The sequence below is a fragment of the Telopea speciosissima genome, chromosome 8 (assembly GCF_018873765.1).
Source record: "Telopea speciosissima isolate NSW1024214 ecotype Mountain lineage chromosome 8, Tspe_v1, whole genome shotgun sequence".
Classification (NCBI taxonomy): domain Eukaryota; kingdom Viridiplantae; phylum Streptophyta; class Magnoliopsida; order Proteales; family Proteaceae; genus Telopea; species Telopea speciosissima.
In genome coordinates, this window is record NC_057923.1 from 2,557,119 (window position 1) to 2,577,798 (window position 20,680).

Below are 20,680 nucleotides of genomic sequence, written 5' to 3' on the forward strand. Positions count from 1 at the left end.
TGGGTAGAAACAAAATAAAGACCCTACGATTTTTAACACTTCTAGTCTAGCAGTTCTGGAGAGCTTCTTTAGATTAGCACACATAGCTTCACGTTGCAGATTGGATGGACCTAAAATTTTGCGGATAGATAAACCTGCAGTTCTCATACTCCAAGTAGCAAAATAAAGTTTTGAAATATTTTTAAAGAGAGTTTTAAAATATACTAAAAAAATAAAACTTCTATGAAAGAAATGAATGATGAAGATACAAGAGATAAAATGGTGGAATCTAAGTTTGAAATTTGACATGTGGTATATTTTGACCATTTTTTAATTTTAGATATATGGTCAAGATAAAACATGGTGTTAGTCTAAAGATATTCTCTAGCCTTACTGAATTAGAAAAGCCTTTGCCAATTTTTAATTGTGGAGATTATTTCATAAAAATAATATAAAAAAACATAAAATTTCACAACTGGGCTCACTATTTTATGCAAAAAAGTTGTAATACATATAAATATAATTTTTGTCTTTCTTACAAACATTTTATATCAAAACAAACAGAGCCATAAATATAAATATGAGAAATATATGATTCTCGATCTAAACCTATTCCATTTCTTAAGCCATCTCTCAAAGAAGTTTTTCTTTATATTTTTTTATACGAGAGAAGAATAGTAAAAAAATCAAATGTGAGAGAGCATAGGGAATGCCTGACTCAGAGAACCTACAAATATACTTCCATGTTGCTATTATTTCATACCAATGTTTCTAAAAGTAAACCAAGGGTTGGAACATTTGGGCAAAATGGTCGACCTATAGTTTAAATTAAATAGAGAAAAACTCATTTGAACGGTCCAGTTTTGCTAAACAAAATTACAAGGCCGCCCATCTCATTGTAATTGTAATTTTACATGTGAACAAAAGACCTTAGGATCTACCTTTTGACTAAATTTGTGTCATTAATTTACCACATGGTAAATATTTGAAAGTCCTTCGTAAGCTTAATAAGACTTGGACCGTTCTAATAAGTCTTGCCAATATAAATAATAAGGTATTGGCACATGTTTCAATGTTCACATCAATGATTATAAAGTTACCCAAACTTAAAGCATAACAAAAGAGGGATGTACCCAACGCATGAGGTCCCACCACCATGGTGTCAGACGGGAGGGTCATAACTCATAACAAAGGGCAAGGGTTTTCTCCTGCGGATCTTTTTCCCCAAAATAAAATACATAAGAAATATCCTCGTGAGTCATGCATGATGATAGTTGAGGAAACGAGTACATTTTGACAATATGCAATTAAGGATCTAATTTGATGAATTAAAGCTTCTTTATCGATCTGCTTTCCACTATTCCATGCTGCCTTGAATGCCAAAGGCATGTTATATGTACCTTCTACCACTAATTAATGGCCAAGGGCCAACCCATGTGAGATAGAACCGTGCTTCGACCTTCTTACCACAGTAACACTAAACAGCTAAGGGCCAACCCATAGGGATAGAGCTGTGCTTCTACCTTTCACCTTTATTGATGTAGGTGGACGATAAATTTGTTTTCTCAGGGCATCATCTTGAAGGAGCTAAGAGGCTCCAAAAAGTTTGTCTGTACAAACAATGACGGACTGTATTCAGAGTTTTCTTAGGGTTGGTAAAGCGAAATGGGGGCCACCCTAACCCATCGAGTGCTCTATCTCGGGCCATTGACATCATACGCTCTACAGAAATATATTTTGTTAAATATCAGCTACATGTGAACTTTTGCAAGATTTAAATTCCACAATTGTGGCTTCTCTAGGATTTCTTATAATTTAGATATACTATTTTGGGGTCAATCTATTAGAAATAGGGTTTATATAATTATGGTTCATTCACATTAACATCTAATTGAAGAAATTAAGGATCTGACGAATCCAATACACAGGAAGAACATCTTAAGGAAGCCAAGAGGCCCACTAGCAGAGCTATACCAGAACATCTCTCATAAACCATGATTCACTAGAACCCTAAACATGACTTTGGTCAAAGTCTCATATCATATATGCATTGCATTGATATGCCAGGCTTGCAACACCTCGGGACTTGCCTCTCAAGGTAATGCCGGAAGCTAAGCTACCCGAGCAAGGGGCCATTGGCATGTGGCTAGCCTAATTTTTAGGTAAGACCGATGTGGGAAAGGACGAAAAAGATCCTGTGCATCCGGGCAGCCGGGCTGCATGTGCAGCTCTAGACTCAAGGTGCTGTGCTTTGACCGCCTTACCCTTGCTCTGGCAAGGCGCTTGGGCAGGGGTAAGGTGGCCAAAGCGCAGCACATGTAGCCCGGCTGCCCTGATGCACAGGAGCCAAAGGAAAGGATCAGCTGAACATCGAGTGCTAGTTGATCCTATATGTCAGCAATGTGGGAAACGTGGGGAAAATCCATCCTCATACACTGTACACACACTCTCTCTCTCTCTCTCTCTTTCCTTCTCATATGATGACTCTGGTTTCTATTTTTGAGTTCTCTAAGCAAGAGGCACACAGAAACGCATCAATGCAATGCAATAAAATAGTATCATATATATAGGAAGGGCAAAGAGGTCATTTTATGTTTGGAGGAGAGAGATAGACACAGATTTGCTAGTGTATCCTACTCCAAAGTTCAGAGAACCTTTTTCCTAGTAATTTTAACAATATTCGGCAATCCATTCGATTGAATTTAGGGCGTAAAACATGTTAAGGGATTTAGAAACTAGGTCTAATCATTTTCTTCACCTGATTCCTTCACCATGGCATCAACACCATCAGTTTGCCAAGTAGCAGGATAGTTTCGACTATGTCAATAGGGTTGGGAGCATAATAATGAACCTAAAGATTCCAATCATGGGGTCATATCTTTAGTGGAGAAGGAATTCTTCTTTCTTTATGGGTGAAGAAAAACTTTACAATTAACAAAGATAAAATTAGGAGATACTACCAAGATCAGATCTGAGAAATTGATTTGCCTAACCCGAATTCCATGTGATCATTAAATCGGAGGTAGCATTATGATCCAAATTGGGGTTAAAATTTTTTGAATTAATGTGGATCTTCTTCAGTATCATTTGCTCCATTTTGTGCCTTTAATGACTAGCTATTAAGTGATTGGTTTTTCCTTTTTAATTTAAAGTTTTCAAACCATAAATGTGTAAAATTGTAGCCTAATATTGTTATTTGCATTTTTTAAGTGTTATAAATGGAAGAATTTTACTAAAATTAAATAAATAGAAAAAATTGAAAAGCTCATTACAGAATAAAACTAAAATGAAAAATTAAAAGATCAAAGAATCCTAAATATCAGAAGACCTAATTATAATGTAAACCTCAGGAAACGATAATTTTCTATTAAACTGTTGAATGACATCTCTCACTACCCACGTTTTTTTGTCTTGAAAAAAACAAAGGGATAAGAGGGATGGCGATTTTAGTTAAGGGAGAATGATTTTTGAGTTGACGGTGTGGGGCTACACGCTCTTACATCTCAATATTGAATATTTTATTAATTTTTTAAAGAAAAGAAAACATGTGAGTCAACTAGCATACCCTACATTGCCAGGTGCAATGTTCTTTGCCTGGGAGCACACGGGGCGCTGCGCCTAGGGACATAGATCCTCTACGGCGCAACTGCCCAAGCGGCACAGACACAGGGCCGTATGCAATGACCGCCTTACTCCCGTTCGGGTAAGGCGCTCGGGCAGTGGTAAGGCGGTCATTGTGCGGGGCCCAGTGTCTGCGCTGCTCAGGCCGGACGGGCAGTTGCGCTGTAGAAGATCTGGATCCCTACGCCTAGACACATGGGGCAGGATTGGGCGGCCATTCTGATCATTCAGGGAGGCAGACCTGTCATTTTGCCCACCCCCATGTCTGGCGCATTTTGCACCCTCAGTGCAGAGAACATTTTCCCATTCTTGTATTATTCAAAGATGTTGATTGCACAAGAGTCTTGGATGAGTTCAGTATCTTTGCACATACACATAGTGAACGTACATCTGAGAGGCAAACACATGTCTCTTTTGTTTCCATACATACCCTTTCTTCCTATGTAAATGGCGAAAATGGAAGATGTGGAGGCCTCTCACATGTACGTGTAAATGATCCATTGGTATCTTGGATTGTTGTGGCCAGTTTCACCCATCTTTAAATCACAATCACATTCTCTTAAATTTTTTTGGAGGGGGTTTTACTCGGCTGCTCATGGTTTTAGAAAAGTGGTGTTGGATTGGGGTACCGATACTTGCTAGGGCTGGAGGAGAGCCGATTTGCAGTTCATATCGCTATCAACCATGTGTTGCTTGTGTGAGGCAAAGTACCAGAAAGAGAGAGCAACCATTGTGGAACTCTATCTTTACACGTTTCTAGGGAGCAAACTACCCACCTTTCATTCTTGACCTCATTGACCTTCCTTATTTCACCACTTCTAAAAATGAAAACTGATTAAACAAAATAAAGTTCTAATGTACAAAGCTTGACTGAGAGTAAGGAAGGAAGGAAAGGAGGAGAGACTTGACGAGTCCGGATCCTCTCCAACGACATTGAAGAGGATTTCTCTCCAATGACCTTCTTTTAATGCCACGTTTGATGTTAATTAACGGAGAGTTAACTTTCAATCCCCTATTTTTTTTTTTTTTTGGCTCTCTCCCTTTATTTTAGGAATTCATAAATCGTGATTGAGTTGAAATAGATAATTAAGATATGTCCCAACCGTGTTAAAACATTAGCTACAAATCATTAAAGTTATTTTTTTTTTTTGGTAGAAGTTAAAGTTAAATTTAAAAGCTTTGACTAGAGTGTTTAACTTGGTATTAGCTATTATCGCATCGTCCACGATATGTATCGATATCATATCGCTCGTATCGGGGCGAGATGTAACGGTTTCAATTGTGGCCGATCCAGATATTGTGTCAATATTGTATCGGTGGCACGGTACAAACAAGGGGTAAAACAACCAAATAACTTTTTTTAAAGAGAAATCAAGGGCAATTTTGTCAGATATGGTCGATCCTTGTCGATACCGTAGCGGTATCATATTGGTTTGCAAGTGACCGATACCTGATCCAATACCATGCGCTAAAACCATGGGTTTGGTAATTGATATCGGTCTCTACCGATCCAGATCGGTTAGGTTTACCCCTGCTTCCTTTAAAAAAATTAGATTTTTAATTTAAATTTTTACCCTTGTCTGTACTAGTCCACCGAGACAGGATCGGTCAGGAATCAGTATTGGTCTCAATCGATGCTGATACGAATTGGCCAATCCGATACCAATACTGATACGAATTGGCCGATCCGATTCCGACTTTGGCTTCAATTCACACGGCAGTTGATGTAGGTTCCAGATCCTCTACGATGTGCTGCCAGTCCTGCGCAGACACAGGGCCGTGGGTAGGGGTAAGGCAGTCATTGCATGCAGCCCTATGTCTGCGCAACATGACGTAGGACTGGTAGCATTAGAGGATCCAAATTGATTGATGCAGCACTTGTAGCGTATTTTGCAGAACACAGAAACAGTCAAGAGATGTAAACAGATAATGAAGAGAAACCAATGTGAGTTGCAGGATTCTTTGGCATAAGGTGTATGGGAGAGAGAGAGAGAGATTTGAGATTAGATTCTTGACTCAGATTCCTGGACTCCATCTTAATTACGTATTTCATCTCAATCATGATTTATGAATTCCTAAAAAAAAAGAAAAAAATAAAAAATAAAAAATAAGGGAATAGTAGCTAACTCTCCATTAATTGACATCACGTGACATTTGGAGAAGGTCATTGGAGAAGAATCCTCTACAATATCGTCGGAGAAAATCCAGACTCAGACTTGACTTATGAGCCCAGTCGAATTTCTGCATCTCTCTCTCTCTCTCTCTCTCTCTCTCCTTTTACGATCTTTATATAAACCTGACGGCCTCTCTTATTTGTCCCACCCCAAATCTTCCTTGACTGCTACTTCTCCATTTCTCTGTCTTACTAGTCTTTATCTTTCTTTCTCAAGAACAATTAGTTCTTCACTACAAAATACAAATTTATTTCAAAGATTAAAATGGCAGAGTACTTTTCAGACCAATGCTTATCCCCTTATTCCCTTCTCCATTCGGATTGGCTTCCTAACCCTCCCATTTGGATCCCACCAAGCTTATCAGGTTTTGGAGACATCGAAGACAGTTTTTTCACAACTTATTACTCGTCTGATCCTCCTCCTCCTCCTCCTCCTCCTCATCATCAAAATGTTGATGATGCCTTGGATGTAACAGTTAATGGATCAGAAAGTTGCGGCCTGGAAAACAAAGACGACAGATTATTAATGATGTGTAGTAGTAGTAGTAGTAGTAATATTAATGGTGATGATGATAAAGAAGAAGCTTCAGTGATTGAGCCTCCTCCTCCTCCTCCTCCTCCTCCTCCTCCTCAAACTCAAACTGCTGATGATCAAGTCCTCACTCTCACCAAGAAAACCCAAATGGATAACTTCAGGGTACGTACGTATTTAATTAGCTTGAAACTTTCTGGGTAGTCTTGCATTGTTTTTTTTATAGCTTGAATAGAATTGTTTCATTTCTATGATATATGATTCCTTTGCGTGATTAGGACGTGACAAAAGGTAAAGCCAAGAAACAACGAAAGAATAATAAATGGAATTCTACGAATAAGAAGAAATATATTATTATTGAAGCAGCTGGGAGGACCCCAACAGACTACATTCATGTAAGAGCAAGGAGAGGCCAAGCAACAGACAGTCATAGCCTTGCAGAAAGGGTATAATAAAATTAACAACATAATATTACACGTCACAACTTCCTTAATTACATTCATACCCCCACCCCCATTTATCATATCATGATTCATGACAGCTTAATTAATTAATGATTTTTCTTTAATTACTGGGTTTTCACTTTTCAGGTAAGAAGAGAGAAAATTAGTATGAAGATGAAGCAGTTGCAAGCTCTTGTTCCTGGTTCTGACCAGGTGGAAATTTCAGTTTTAATTCTTCCATCTCTTTGATGAGCTTTAATTGATGAGGATCGTGAATAGTTCATTAATTAATGTCCTTGATTAATGGTAATAGATAAACGGCAAGGCTCTTGTGTTGGATGCAATAATCGACTACGTCCAATCCCTACAGAATCAGGTTCAGGTAATAATTAATTCCATTATTAAAGAGAGACATGATCGATTAATTAACAAAGCTTCCTTCAACTATTTTTAATTTAATTACTTAATTTTGTTTAAATTAATTAATGAGAAGGAGAATCATTAATGGTTGTTAAATTTCCTTGTTTCAGTATCTTTCTATGAAGCTTGCTTCTGTGAATCACTACATGCAATATTACGGCTTTGGGGAGGACTTGGATGATTTCATGGTAAAATATTCATTCGGTACAAAAAATCCATATATATATATATATTCTTTACTTTACTTTAATTTGGTCGGTCCAGTATATATGACAATTAACTTCCATAATGTTAATGCAATTCCAGAAACTGGGTAGTTTGGCAGAAGATGCAACTACCTTCAACACCACATTAAATAATGACTACCCTATTTTAGACAGTAGTACTTCTGTTTGCTTGTCAATGCAACAAGGGCATGCAGAGCCCCCCTAATATTGTCTTCTGTGATGAGGAGGTATATATATGAAAGATAATACTTTCCAGTAATTACACCAGATTTAACAAAATTAAACTGCAGCAATATCTTAAGTAAGTACTTATTAATACAGCATATCAAACATGGTTCATCTTCATTTTTCAGGAAAATGCAGATCTATTATTCATTGGGGATGTCGTAGAGGACGTACTGGACCAGAAACAAATCCGATCCTTATAAATCAATCATCATCATCTGGGTTCAACAACTTCTCTGTTATTTCTGAGTACTAATTCATTAATTAATGAACAAGTTTATGTAATAATAAAACATAATATTAATTGGAGATCGAGATAATTAGCAGCATATATATCATCTTCATTTATGTGCTTTAATAAATAAATATATATATATGGAAGTTTGGATATATGCATGCATACATGTGCGTGTATTTCTAATCACTTGGACTTCTTTTCTGCTCTGGATTGTGACCCTCGATCTGTCGTTAAAGGTCCAATTGGGGCTGCGTCCTTTACCTCAGATCGAGCCTATATTTAAGCTAGTTCTTCAATGATTGTCATCTGCTCATTTTTATCTTATTATGTTTTTCTTTTTTTTTTTATTTTCTTATCACTCAAACATAACGATGGATATTGTTTATGTATGTATGTAATTACAATTAATGATCGGTGGTTATCACCATGCATATGAAAAACATGTCGCTTCTGTCTTCTTACATTAATTGGTCGGTGGGTGGTTATCACCATTCCATACACGACAACTACATCTGATTTGTCCTTTTTGGTTGAATAAATTGGAGAATGTTGATTGGACAATTGACATGTAGTTGTCGTGTATACATATTGATTGAACACGTTGTTCATATGCATACAAAATCTTCCATTCTTCTCTTTCTTTATTTGTTTAAATTCTTTCATTTGGTGTACATAATATTTAGTTGTCTTGTATATATATTAGGATAACAATGAGTTTTCGTCTTGGAGAAATCTCTCCAGCCATCTCTCTTGTATCTAAATTTATATTGACGATAGAATATTTGATTCGGCTACCCTCATAAAGTAAGGTTTCTTATATGGGAAAATAAGGATTTGGATCCTCTATTTTCGAGCTGCCCCTACTTTCGTGTGCCCCTCATACACACAGCTGAAAAGATCGCCTTATTGGTGAGGATTATTTTCTACGTCGGGTTCCTCTACTGTCGAGCTGCCCTTATTACCGTACATGTGCATCCCAGACACAACAAAGCGGTGAAAAGATCGCCTTATTCCTGCTCGAGCAGGGGTAAAGCGGTATTTTCACCGCTTTGTTGTGTCTGGGATGCACATGTACGGTAGTAAGGGCAGCTCGACAGTAGAGGAACCCGACGTGGAAAATAATCCTCCAATTCCTTAAAACTGTGCAGTTTGGGGTGGAAATGTTGACCCTTGACAGTTCGGACATCCAATGATGTCAAGTTCGAGAAGAAAGAAAAAAACGAAAAAAAAAGACTGAAATGAATGAGCTTGGACCGTTGAATATTCGAATTACTAGGTATCCACATTTCCACCCCAAACTGCCGCAATGCATGTTTTATGGAATTGTAGAGGATTAAAATCCTTCTTACATGATGTCAGGGAGAGATCGTGACGTTGCAACCCTCACCACTGCAATTCTCTCTCTCTCCCTTCACCCCACTTTATTACCAAGACTCACTACATCATCTATTTATTACTTACGATCACCCGCTTTACAAAAGACTCGCCAGGTCACCTACACGCCATCACCTACTTCAATTCATTCCCAAAACTCACCACACCATCATTACTTTATTCTCCAACCCCTCACCAGACCATTAATTTACCCGGCCTCTTTTATCCGTGAGTTATATCCTCATTTAGATTCTCCTTCTCTATTACCCTTGTTCTTTTCGGCCCTAGTTTTACCCTTTACATTATTTTAATTTTCACGTCGCCCTCTCCATTATTTCCATTGAAAAAGATCCCGACACAACCAACTTGGACAGTGCCTTTTGACTGACAATAACTACCTCACTTGGCAGGATCCAGATCCTCTACGGCTTGGCTATAGCAGCCATCTGTGCTGCCCAGTAACAGGAACGTGACATGTGTAAAGTGTAAAATCCAACAGTAGCCCTTTTACATTTTTTTGAAAACCAACAGTTAAGTGGTTTAATTGTATAAAATCAAATCCATCTAGACTAAAACCGTTTTTACCAAATCAGACCGATCTAAATTAAACAAAACTAAAACGAAACACTATTCATTCATCTTCCCATTTTCAAAATCAAAACCCTAAGATCGTCTCTTCCCGCTCCTTCGACAGCCACTCCATTGTCTTCCTCCTCTTGCACCGTTTGGCAAAGTCGAAGATCTAAGTCGTCCCTCTGCAACTTCTGCCGTCTGCCGCAAACCGACTCCATCGTCTTCCTCCTCTTGCACCATCTGGCGCGAACCCACTCCATCATCTTCCTCATCTTGCAACTGGCGCGAAGGTTGAAATAACTGATAATTTAAATATGAAAGGCCAAATTTTTGAAATGAGGAGCATAACTGCTACAGGGAGAGATGAAATGATATCATTGCTGTCCACGTACAATAGCTTGTTTGGTAATTGAAAAAACCCTGTCTACTGACTCTACTCTCTGCCAATTTCCCACGTTAAGGGACAACCCATCGGTCTCTGATGCTTGCTTGGGGTGGGGTGCAAAACATGGCTGAATGGTTAAAATAATATTTTGATTATGCATACCCTTTAAAAGATCAACAATTATGCCGTATGGCTCAAAGCTAAATCTGTTGGAATATATGGTGTACCAGCAATCGTTCAGGGGTTTCGTTGTTGCCAATGCTGACTGTGATGATGTTTCATCAATCCGATACAAAGTGGTGCTTTGGGAGACTGGCTTTGCCTGGTTACCTTATGAACAACAACCATCAACATTTAGTCTGCATCAATTTGAGGGTGGGTGTTGCATCCACTCTGTTTTTATCTCCAATCTCAAAAGCTACTAAAGGAATAGGAGAACATTAAAATACCTTGAGAACAGAGCCACCAAGCAAGTTTGCAGGCCTTGGAAGCACATGCAAATGAAAATGCAATCTTGATTTTGAAAAAATAAAGCACGAACCAGTTCTTTTTTCTGACCCAAAAGAGGATGACAACTCCAATGACAATGGTCTAACTTGAAGATTAGCTCACAAACAGAAACCTGAATCAAAGAAGAATGATTGAAGTTCAGAATTCAGAGTTTTGAGAAGTTGAATTCAACTATGATTTCTGAAATAGAGGGAGAAAACTGAATTAAAAAATAGAGAAGAACTATAGCAAGTAATCAAGCAAATCAATGGCAAGTTCCAACAGGTTTCAATCAAGGGTCAAAGCTGAAACTGAACTTGAAATAAAGCATTAATTAGAGTCCTGATGGAGTGGTGGAGGTACCAAGAACTGTGGCAGAATTGTAAGTTCAATCCCAGCATATGCACTTGCTCCAGGGGGTGAAAAAACAGAGAGGAAGAGGATGGAGCAGTAGAGGAATTGTAAGTTCAATCCCAGCATATGTAGCACTATTTTACAAACAAGAAATGATAAAAAGCAAAAGTTAATGGGAGCAGCAAAGATGGCTTGCAAGCATTAGGGAAGCGGACAATTATTAGGGATGCAGGAATTGAATAACAGTTGTTCCAAAACCAAATTTTGATATAGCTCAAGAGAAAGAGGCCACCCATATGGTCAGAACAACACAACATTCATTAACCGAAACAAAGTCAAAATATAAATAAGTCAGCCCTGAATTGAGTAAAAAACTATGAATGAACAACAAAATAAACGAAAGAGAAACATATCATTAGCTAGTATCCATGTAAGATATGATTTGTTGGAAGTCACAAGAACACTAACCTCTGAGAGACGGCCTCTGCAGTATTTCTCCAACCTATCAGGCTAATGAATCAATCACTTTCTCATTTTATTCATTCACTCACAATGGCAAAGGGCTCATTCACTCAAACGAGGAATTTATTCTCTTTTTCTGCAGTTAGAGAGTCAGTAAATGGTATCCATGGCAACTTAAAAGAACTTGAGGATGGTCTTTTGTCCACCTTTTAAAAGACATAAAATCTGTTAAAACACTTAACTTCCATCAACCACACCACATCCAACTAAAGAGTTTATTGCCACATTAGTTTTACATGATCCACCTCCAAGGGTTCCTACAACTAATTTCTTCACTCTGTTCTTTCTTCTCTTCTCTTGTTCAATTTCTTTCTCGTCAATCAAGGATAAACCAATAGTCCAAGTTTCATTACAATCACCAAAAGCTTATAATCTAAAAAGAATTTCTAATGTTGATCAAAACCAAATGTAAAACTACTCCCAACATTCAGCACTCTAAAGCTCATATTCTTTAATTATCTTTCCATCTTTATTGAACATTTCTTGAAAATCTCAAGATACATGAGCAGGTGGTTTATGTTTTTCTTGCTGGGTGTAATCCCAGTTTCTCTTCCGTTTTGAGCTAAAAGTTTACACTCAATAGGAGTCCTGGTAGGTTCGAACCACCATCTACTGGGTGTAACCCCAGTTGCTCTTCCATTTTGAGCTAAAGACTCACCTACCTCCATAAAAAACAGTAAAAAATTACTCACTAAAGAATGCTTGAACATGATAAAATATGCATCATGATGCTCCTAGAACTCAATAAATCTTGGCACGGTCCTTTAATTATTATCCAAAAGATATTGGGGGGATTGCAACAACTCAAAAACATCCTCTTCTAAGCTATGTAATGATAATAACAATAATGCTAATAACAGACAGCATAATTGCTCAGTCAAGCTAACAATCAATTACTTTGAACAATTAATAAACGTTTAGAATACTTATCAAGCAACAATGAAGAATAAATTATTCAAGAGGGAGCTTATATGGTTTGATTTTAGAAGAAGTGCAAGCTGTTGCTACCATAGTTACAGCATAATGTAAATAAATTATTCAAGACCTAAAAAACCCTATTTCCTGGAAATTATGACACTCAAAGGCTGCAATGGCTTCATCCATTATCACTGAACTGGTATTTAAGGTCATATTAACTCCACTAACACAACCATAGTTGTTGAAACTGAACCAACTCCAGCAAATGACAAATTATATTGATCACCTCTCAGGCTCTCAATGAAATATGAAAAATCATTTTTTCCCCATTTTGTGTAATAAAGCTTCATATTCATGAAATGGCAAAAATTAGTATCTTTTTAGCTCTAAGGGATAATGAAATCCCATTCCATAACGCAAATATATGAATCATAAAAACGAAAAAGAAAAATAGAGGAATTATAGAGACAAGCTTAGAATATGCAGCCGTGCTTAGGGTAACCGTTTCATTATCCAAAAGGAAGACAAGCTTATGCAGCAAATGGGATAATAGAGAACCTCACCTTCGATTAGGTATTAGGTCTTCTCTCAGAAACAAACGAAGCCTTATCATGGGTAGAAATCCTCGGAGCTTACCAGCGTCGAAGAAGGTGACAATGTGTGTACCGGCAGAGGATCGTGGGAGCAGCAGTAGCAGGTAGGTATGAACGAAGATGAGAATGGAGGTTCACCGCGTAGAGATTGAGTTCGATTTACCTCCCATGGATTTCAAAAAGCCTATTTGATTATGTAAATCGCACGATGAAGGCACACCTGGGTCATTACAAAGAAAAAGGAAAGAATATACAAGTCCAAGGACAAAGAAAAAGCTAAAGAACAAGGAAGGAAACAATTAACTAAACAAGTCCATTGATGAGGAATAAGATAAAAAGAATATATAGTTAAATTAAATAAAAGAAAAAATTTACTGTAATAACTAAAAAAAATTTTGCATTACAGAAAAGTTTAATGTAAAATATCATTCATTGCATGGAAAATTTTACAAAATAAAAGGGACATAAAAAACAAGGAGTTGAAGAAAATCCCCACATCCCATAAACCAGCCCATCCAAACCTAACAAATCATTTGAAGACGAGGTTCGATCTCAGCCCTCAAATCGTTATCATTCGTTAATTTTGTTTTTCATAATCTTATTAGTATGGGAGAGAGATAGGCACACTGTCTGCATTGGGTAAACTAGTGAATGGCACCAATGGTGGCGCAGGACCAGATCATGTTGGAGGGGCAGAGTCATTTTGAAGGCAATCTACTCAATCTGATTGCAATGTTCGCTACAAAATACCAATGTGAGTTTATTTTCTAAGTTTTAAAAAACATTATTCCTATGCACTCACCATCCTAAAACTATTGATGGATGACAATGGCACATATGACATGATGACAACATCTAAAACCGTGGTTAGTTATGGCTATGACTTATGAGTATCATCATGGCCATTGGCCAGGTTTCACTCTTTCAAAATATAGAATCGGATTGGTTGAATCGGCCATGCCCGATCTCAATTCTAGACATTCTGATCAAGTCAAGTCTGGTTTTCTCGCCTTGTTACTTGTTAGGTTTTTAGATCAAAGGGGTAAATTTAGGCTTTTTGAGACTGATTACGATCCCGATTCCAATTCCTATTTAGGGTTTCTAAGACTCTAGCGTACCCTTAAAAAAAAATCTTATAACCTTTACTCTTTTGGTGAAGACTATGAAGAAAACATGTCATGTGTAATGTGTAAAGTCTGTAACTACAATTATTTCTCCTTCTGCTGCTTAGGACTCGATAATTGTGATCTCTCTCTCTGGTCTCTCTCTTACAGTTCCTCTGCCTGCCTAAGTATCCTGACCTATCAGCACGATTGCACAAGATGTGACAGAGGAAAGCAAAGCAGTCATGGCTAAGAGTACTAATGATGCCAAATCATTCCACGCTCACACTCATAAACACCACCCATAAAAACTCATAAATGACGCACTAAGTGGATACCCCTAATAAGAGTACTTACAGATTTTTCAACCTTCGCGCCAGTTGCAAGAGGATGAAGATGATGGAGTGGGTTCGCGCCAGATGGTGCAAGAGGAGGAAGATGATGGAGTCGGTTCGTGGTAGACAGTAGAAGTTGCAGAGAGGGACGACTTAGATCTTCAATTTCGCCAAACGGTGCAAGAGGAGGAAGACGATGGAGTGGCTGTCGAAGGAGCGGGAAGACACGATCTTAGGGTTTTGATTTTGAAAATGGGAAGATGAAATGATGAATGAATACTGTTTCGTTTTAGTTTTGTTTAGTTTAGATCGATCCGGTTTGGTAAAAACGGTTTTGGTCTAGATGGATTTGGTTTTATACAATTAAACCACTTAACCCTTAGTTTTCAAAAAAATTTAAAATCTACCGTTGGATTTTGCACTTTACACATGTCACGCTCTTGTTACTGGACAGACAGATGGCTGCTATAACCAAGCCGTAGAGGATCCGGATCCTACTTGGCATCGCACCATGGTCATGACATTCATCCCCAAGAACAAGATGGGACCACTCCCAGACCTTCCTTCACAGATCCACAATATGCTAGCTGTTTGGCTATGCGTCAACAACATGATATTATCATAGTTGTTGAACTCCATCCATTGTGATTTGTCCCCTTATGCCCTATAAGTCAATTCGACAACAACTATTTAGAAGGACCTTCACAATCAATTCGCTTCCTCCAACGACCCTCACATTTTTTTCTCTTGAATGCACCATGCAATGACATACTGACTCGGTTGCCAAGTACCCTCCACCATTTGCAGATCACTATCACAGAACTGCCAACTAATAATGCATGCAGTTCTTCATCTTCATGGGGGTTGAATGATACATATATATATATATATATGCCCCCATCCACAATCAGATTCTACTCATGGATACACGTACTATTAATTCTTTTTGGGCCATGCTTGCCCTCTTAATTGGCTACCCCCTGCATCTTCCTTGGATGGTCATCTTCGCTTACCATCTGGATTTGCAAGGATCGATGTACTTACTGTCGCATGAATGGTCACACGTACTCGTGATGTCTATTATTAATACAAGTTATATATCTATGGTTTTCCCTCTCCTTACCTGATACGTCAAGCCTCAGGATACTTAACAGAGAAGGGGGAGAGAGAGAGAGTGAAAGAAGAATTAAAGAAGAAGAAGGTATTTCTATTCATGCATTCAATGCCCCAGCTACTTCCCTTTAAAGGGCTCATAACTAACTCTGATATTCCCTGACACTCATACTCCTAACACCTATACGATCTATTCTCTTTACAGTTCATGGACACCTGTCCCTACACTCATCCTTTCCACCATAACTCCTAACCTACACGTAATCATCCAGCCTTGTGGGGTGTCTCTTGTTCCTCCTCTGCGTGCGCTGTGAGCTGACTAGGATAGGTGGGGCCATGGCCACGTCATTGTCTCCTTCAGTTGTAATCGTATCATTACCATCCCCATGTGAAGCAACCTTGTTCTCAAGGTTTAAAGTGGGGAATAGTTGACCTAGAACTGAAGCGTCCTCCCAGGTAGTTTCTTCTAGAGGTAACCCAGACCATTGGACCAGCATCTGAGTGACTCGTTGACCGTGGCGAAGCAGTTCCCGGTGTTGAAGAATAGCAGCGGGTTCAAAAGTTGTCGAGGAGGGGGGTAACGGAAGGGGCTGTGGTTCTGTGGTGCCGATGAACTGCTTAAGGACTGAGATATGGAACACCGGGTGTATTTGCGCTGTCGCCAGCAATTCCAGCTTGTAGGCAACCTTGCCCACGCGGTCCAGTATCTTGAATGGCCCCAAGAACCTTTTGGATAATTTGTGGTTCAATCGTAAGGCTACTGAAATCTGTCGATATGGCCGGAGCTTCACAAAAACCAGTCGCCCACCTGCAATTCCTTGTCCGTGCGCTTCCTATCAGCTTGCAACTTCATTTTGGTTTGAGCGCGAAGCAGGTTGCGCTTCAGAGCCAGCAGGATTTGATCCCGACGTTGGAGGTCGTGGTCAACAACCATATTGGGGGAGGAATCCGGGATGTAACGAATGAGGGTAGGTGGAGGTCTCCCATATAAGGCTTGGAATGGAGTAGTTCCAATGGCGGAATGGTGAGCCGTGTTGTACCAATACTCCGCCCACGTCAAATACTTCACCCATTGATCCGGCTCCTCAGAGACGAAGCTACGGAGATACATCTCCAAGCAACGATTAAAGACCTCGGTCTATCCATCAATTTGGGGGTGGTAGGCTGTGCTCATAGCCAAGGTGGTGCCCTGTAGCCGGAATAGTTCTCTCCAAAACGAGCTTAAGAATAGGGGGTCTCTGTCGCTGATAATAGACCTGGGAAGGCCGTGAAGCTTAAGAATATGGGTTGTGAATTCCTCTGCCACCCGTTGGCTCATGAAGTGATGTGGTAATGGGCAGAAATGGCCGTATTTTGTGAGACGATCGACGACAACCATGATGGCTGATTTGCCAGCGGAGCTCGGGAGGTCGATGATGAAGTCCATGGACACGTCCTCCCACACCTGCTCTGGAATGGGAAGAGGTTGAAGAAGCCCTGCCGGGGAGGTCGTGGAGGATTTCATTTGTTGGCAAATGACGCATTCTGCTACATACTTCTTGACGTCGTCGCGTAGGCCCTTCCAGTGAAGGTTGGCAGTGATACGTTTGAGGGTGCGCAAATAACCTGCATGTCCCCCAAACGGAGAGGAGTGATACTCTCTCAAAAATTGGTGGCGCAGAGGTGAGTCCCTAGGAAGGACCAGCTGTTTGCTGTAGTATAAAAGCCCATCGCGCAAGGTTTACTCCAAGAATTGGGGTTGGGCCGCCTGAATGCCTTCACAGATGAGCTGTAACTCTGGGGACGTGGCCACGGCAGTGCGCAACTCATCCAAGAAGTCGAAGCAGGGCATGACCATGGACAGTAAGGTGGTTGAGAGTTCTGGCGACCGAGATAGCGCATCAGCGGCATTATTTTCGTGACCCAGCTTGTATGCGATCTCGAATACATACCCCAATAACTTCGAAAGCCACTGTTGTTGCTCCGGGGTTTGAATAGTTTGTTCAGTGAGTTCGCGCAAGCTCTTTTGATCAGTGTAGATCAGAAACGACGCCCAAGCAAATACTGTCGCCAACGCGTGAGAGCTTGGGTAATAGCATACATCTCCCTAATGTAGGTGGAAGAAGCCTGTAGCCGTGGGGAGAGTTTTCTGCTGAAATAGGCTATGGGATGCTTGTCTTGTGAGAGCACAGCCCCAATCCCTGTACCAGAGGCATCTGCTTCAACAGTGAAAGGCTTCTCAAAATTCGGCAAAGCTAATACTGGAGTTGTGGTCATGGCGGTTTGCAGTTCCTGAAATGCCAACTGAGCCCTATTAGTCCAATGGAATGCCCCCTGTTTCAACAAGTCTGTGAGTGGTGATGCTATTTGGGCATACCCTCGAATGAAACAACTATAGTATCCGATAAGCCCGAGAAAGCCGCGAAGCTCCTTAATGGACTGTGGCACAGGCCAATTCGTCATCGCTGATATTTTGCTGGGATCCACCGCTATCCCTTTGGCCGATACGAAGTGACCCAAGTACCCTATGGAAGTCTGACCGAACTCACATTTGGATTTCTTTGCATATAGCTGGTGGTCACGCAAAGTTTGGAGGACGATCACCAAATGCTGTAAGTGTTCCGCCCACGTTGCGTTGTAGACCAGAAGATCATCGAAAAACACTAAGACAAACCGTCGGAGAAAGGGTCGGAAGAAGGTGTTCATCATGGCTTGGAATGTGGAAGGGGCATTCGTGAGGCCGAATGGCATCACCAGAAACTCAAAGTGACCATCATGTGTGCGAAACGCAGTTTTGAGCACATCCTCCTCGCGCACTCTTATTTGATGGTAACCAGAGCGGAGATCGAGCTTGGAAAAATAATGGGCACCGTGCAGTTTGTCGAAGAGTTCATCGACAGTGGGGATTGGAAAGCGGTCCTTAACTGTGATGGCGTTCAGCGCTCGATAATCGACGCAAAATCTCCAAGTACCATCCTTCTTTTTGACAAGCAAAACCGGAGAAGAGAAGGGGCTGTTACTTGATCAGTTGATCGTATGACCCCTGTAGCAAGCATTTTTGTAACCATCCTTTCTATTTCTCCTTTCTGGAAATATGGGTATCTGTAGGGGCGCACATTCATAGGTTGTGCCCCGGGTTGCAACACAATGGGATGATCCTGGGCACAAGTCGGGGGCAGCTGTTTAGGGTCATCAAATACTGAGCCATATGACTCCAGCACCTGGTTGAGCTCGACATATTCACAAATAGGTGGCGTGGCAGCATCGTGATCAAATTCCAGATGAAACAGAGCCGCACAGGCCTCTGTTGCTATGATAAGTCGCAGCTCATGATATTGTAGTTGCGCAGGGACCTGACTCGCATCCCCCACGAGAGTGATTTTTTGGTCACCCTCTTGAAACTCCAAAGTGAGCTTCTCATAATCGAACATAATAGGCCCCAAATGCGCTAGCCACTGAACCCCAAGTACCAAATCTGCGCCGAAGAGTGGGAGAACGTATGCGTTGACAACGATGGTGTGTTGCCTGAGTCGTACAGGAAGCTGTTTGACAAGGCCTTCGCATGTGAGACGATTCCCACTTCCCACAAGGACCGTTATATTCTGAGCAGCTTTGACCGTAACCCCATGTGTCTGGCGACTGGACTTTGTATGAAATTGTGGGTGCTCCCCCCGTCGATCAATACCTGGATCGGAGTTCCAGCGATGTACCCCGTACATCGGAGGGTGGTGGGTGAGGTGAGCCCCGTCATAGAATGGTACAACAATTCTGTTGTCGTTGCAGCGGCGTCGTCAGCATTGGCTGCAGGGTCAGGTGGTTCGACCGTCTCTGTGAGCTCCTCTACTGCTTCCTCGTCTTCGTATTCTAACGAGAATAGTTGTCTCGTTTTGCAGCGATGTCCCAGAGTGAATCTTTCGTCGCAGTTGTAGCAGAGACCTCGGTCTTGCCGTTGCTGCATCTCTGTGGGGCTCAACCTTTTAATCAGAATGGACGTGGGTGGCACTGGGAGCAGGGGTGTCTTGATTGATGCATTGGTTTGCGGGGTTGGTAGTAGAGGAGGGCGCGATGGAGTCGCGAATGACTGTGGGAACGTCTTGCGAACCTCTGCCATTTTGTTCTCTTGGAGTCTGGCCAACCCCACGGCATACACCATTGTCGTGGCCCAAAATGCCATCACCTCATTACGTATATCAGTATGCAACCCTGATATGAAGCAACTCACCAAGAACGTCGCCGGTAGATCGATGATCCGATTAGCGAGGGCCTCGAATCGCGACTGATACTCTGCTACCGTGGAGGTCTGGGTTAACTTGGCCAGCGTCGCCTGTGGATCGTCAAATTCTGAAGGTCCAAATCTGATCTCCAATACTTTAGTGAACTCTGCCCAAGTAGTGAATTGGCCTGACCGATGCATCCACTGGTACCACTGTAATGCTGGTCCATCCATGTGGAAGGAGGATACGAGCAACTATTGATCGTCGGGGGTGCCGTGGTAGGCGAAGAAACGTTCCGCCTTAAAGATCCAGCCGATCGGATCTATGCCATCGAAACGAGGAACACCAACCTGATAGTTCTCGTCTGGATGGGATGATTCACGAGGGCCACTGGAGCTCCGATAACACCTGGTGCAACCGTCTTGGCCTAGGGCTACAGATCCTGATTGGTATTCGCGAGTCGCAGAACTTGGTCGAGTCGTCCATCCATGGCAGTAAACTGGACAATCAGATCCAATAAGGAGCGCTGCTGCTCCGTGATGGAGCCGTGAAGAGATTCCAGTCGCTCCCCATGCTCTGTCGTGGTTGTGTTCACCCGTCGAAGGGAGTCGTCAATTTGACGAAGTCGAGTTCCTTCAGCCATGACACACTCTCAACGAGAGCACCAATGATACGTCAAGTCTCAGGATACTTAACAGAGATGGGGGAGAGAGAGAGAGATAGAAGAATTAAAGAAGAAGAAGGTATTTCTATTCATGCATTCAATGCCCCAGCTACACCCCTTTAAAGGGCTCATAACTAACTCTGATATTCCCTGACACTCGTACTCCTAACACCTATACGATCCATTCTCTTTACAGTTCATGGACA

At 40.9% G+C, this 20,680-nt stretch overlaps 1 protein-coding gene across 1 annotated transcript; it reads left to right on the top strand.

The window, feature by feature from the left end:
• Positions 1 to 6,302: 6,302 nt before the first annotated feature.
• Positions 6,303 to 7,253, top strand: LOC122671117 (transcription factor bHLH137-like). The gene is made up of 5 exons (XM_043868213.1): positions 6,303 to 6,470; positions 6,584 to 6,751; positions 6,896 to 6,961; positions 7,062 to 7,130; positions 7,242 to 7,253. The coding sequence occupies exons 1-5, from the start codon at positions 6,303 to 6,305 to the stop codon at positions 7,251 to 7,253; spliced, it is 483 nt and encodes a 160-aa protein (XP_043724148.1).
• Positions 7,254 to 20,680: the final 13,427 nt, after the last annotated feature.

Excerpts from the sequence above, each read along its gene's own strand:
- LOC122671117 (XM_043868213.1), top strand. The coding sequence starts at position 6,303 with ATGTGTAGTAGTAGTAGTAGTAGTAATATTAATGGTGATGATGATAAA. Across the intron at positions 6,471-6,583 it reads CCCAAATGGATAACTTCAGG|GACGTGACAAAAGGTAAAGC; the intron begins GTACGTACGTAT and ends TTGCGTGATTAG. Across the intron at positions 6,752-6,895 it reads GTCATAGCCTTGCAGAAAGG|GTAAGAAGAGAGAAAATTAG; the intron begins GTATAATAAAAT and ends TTCACTTTTCAG.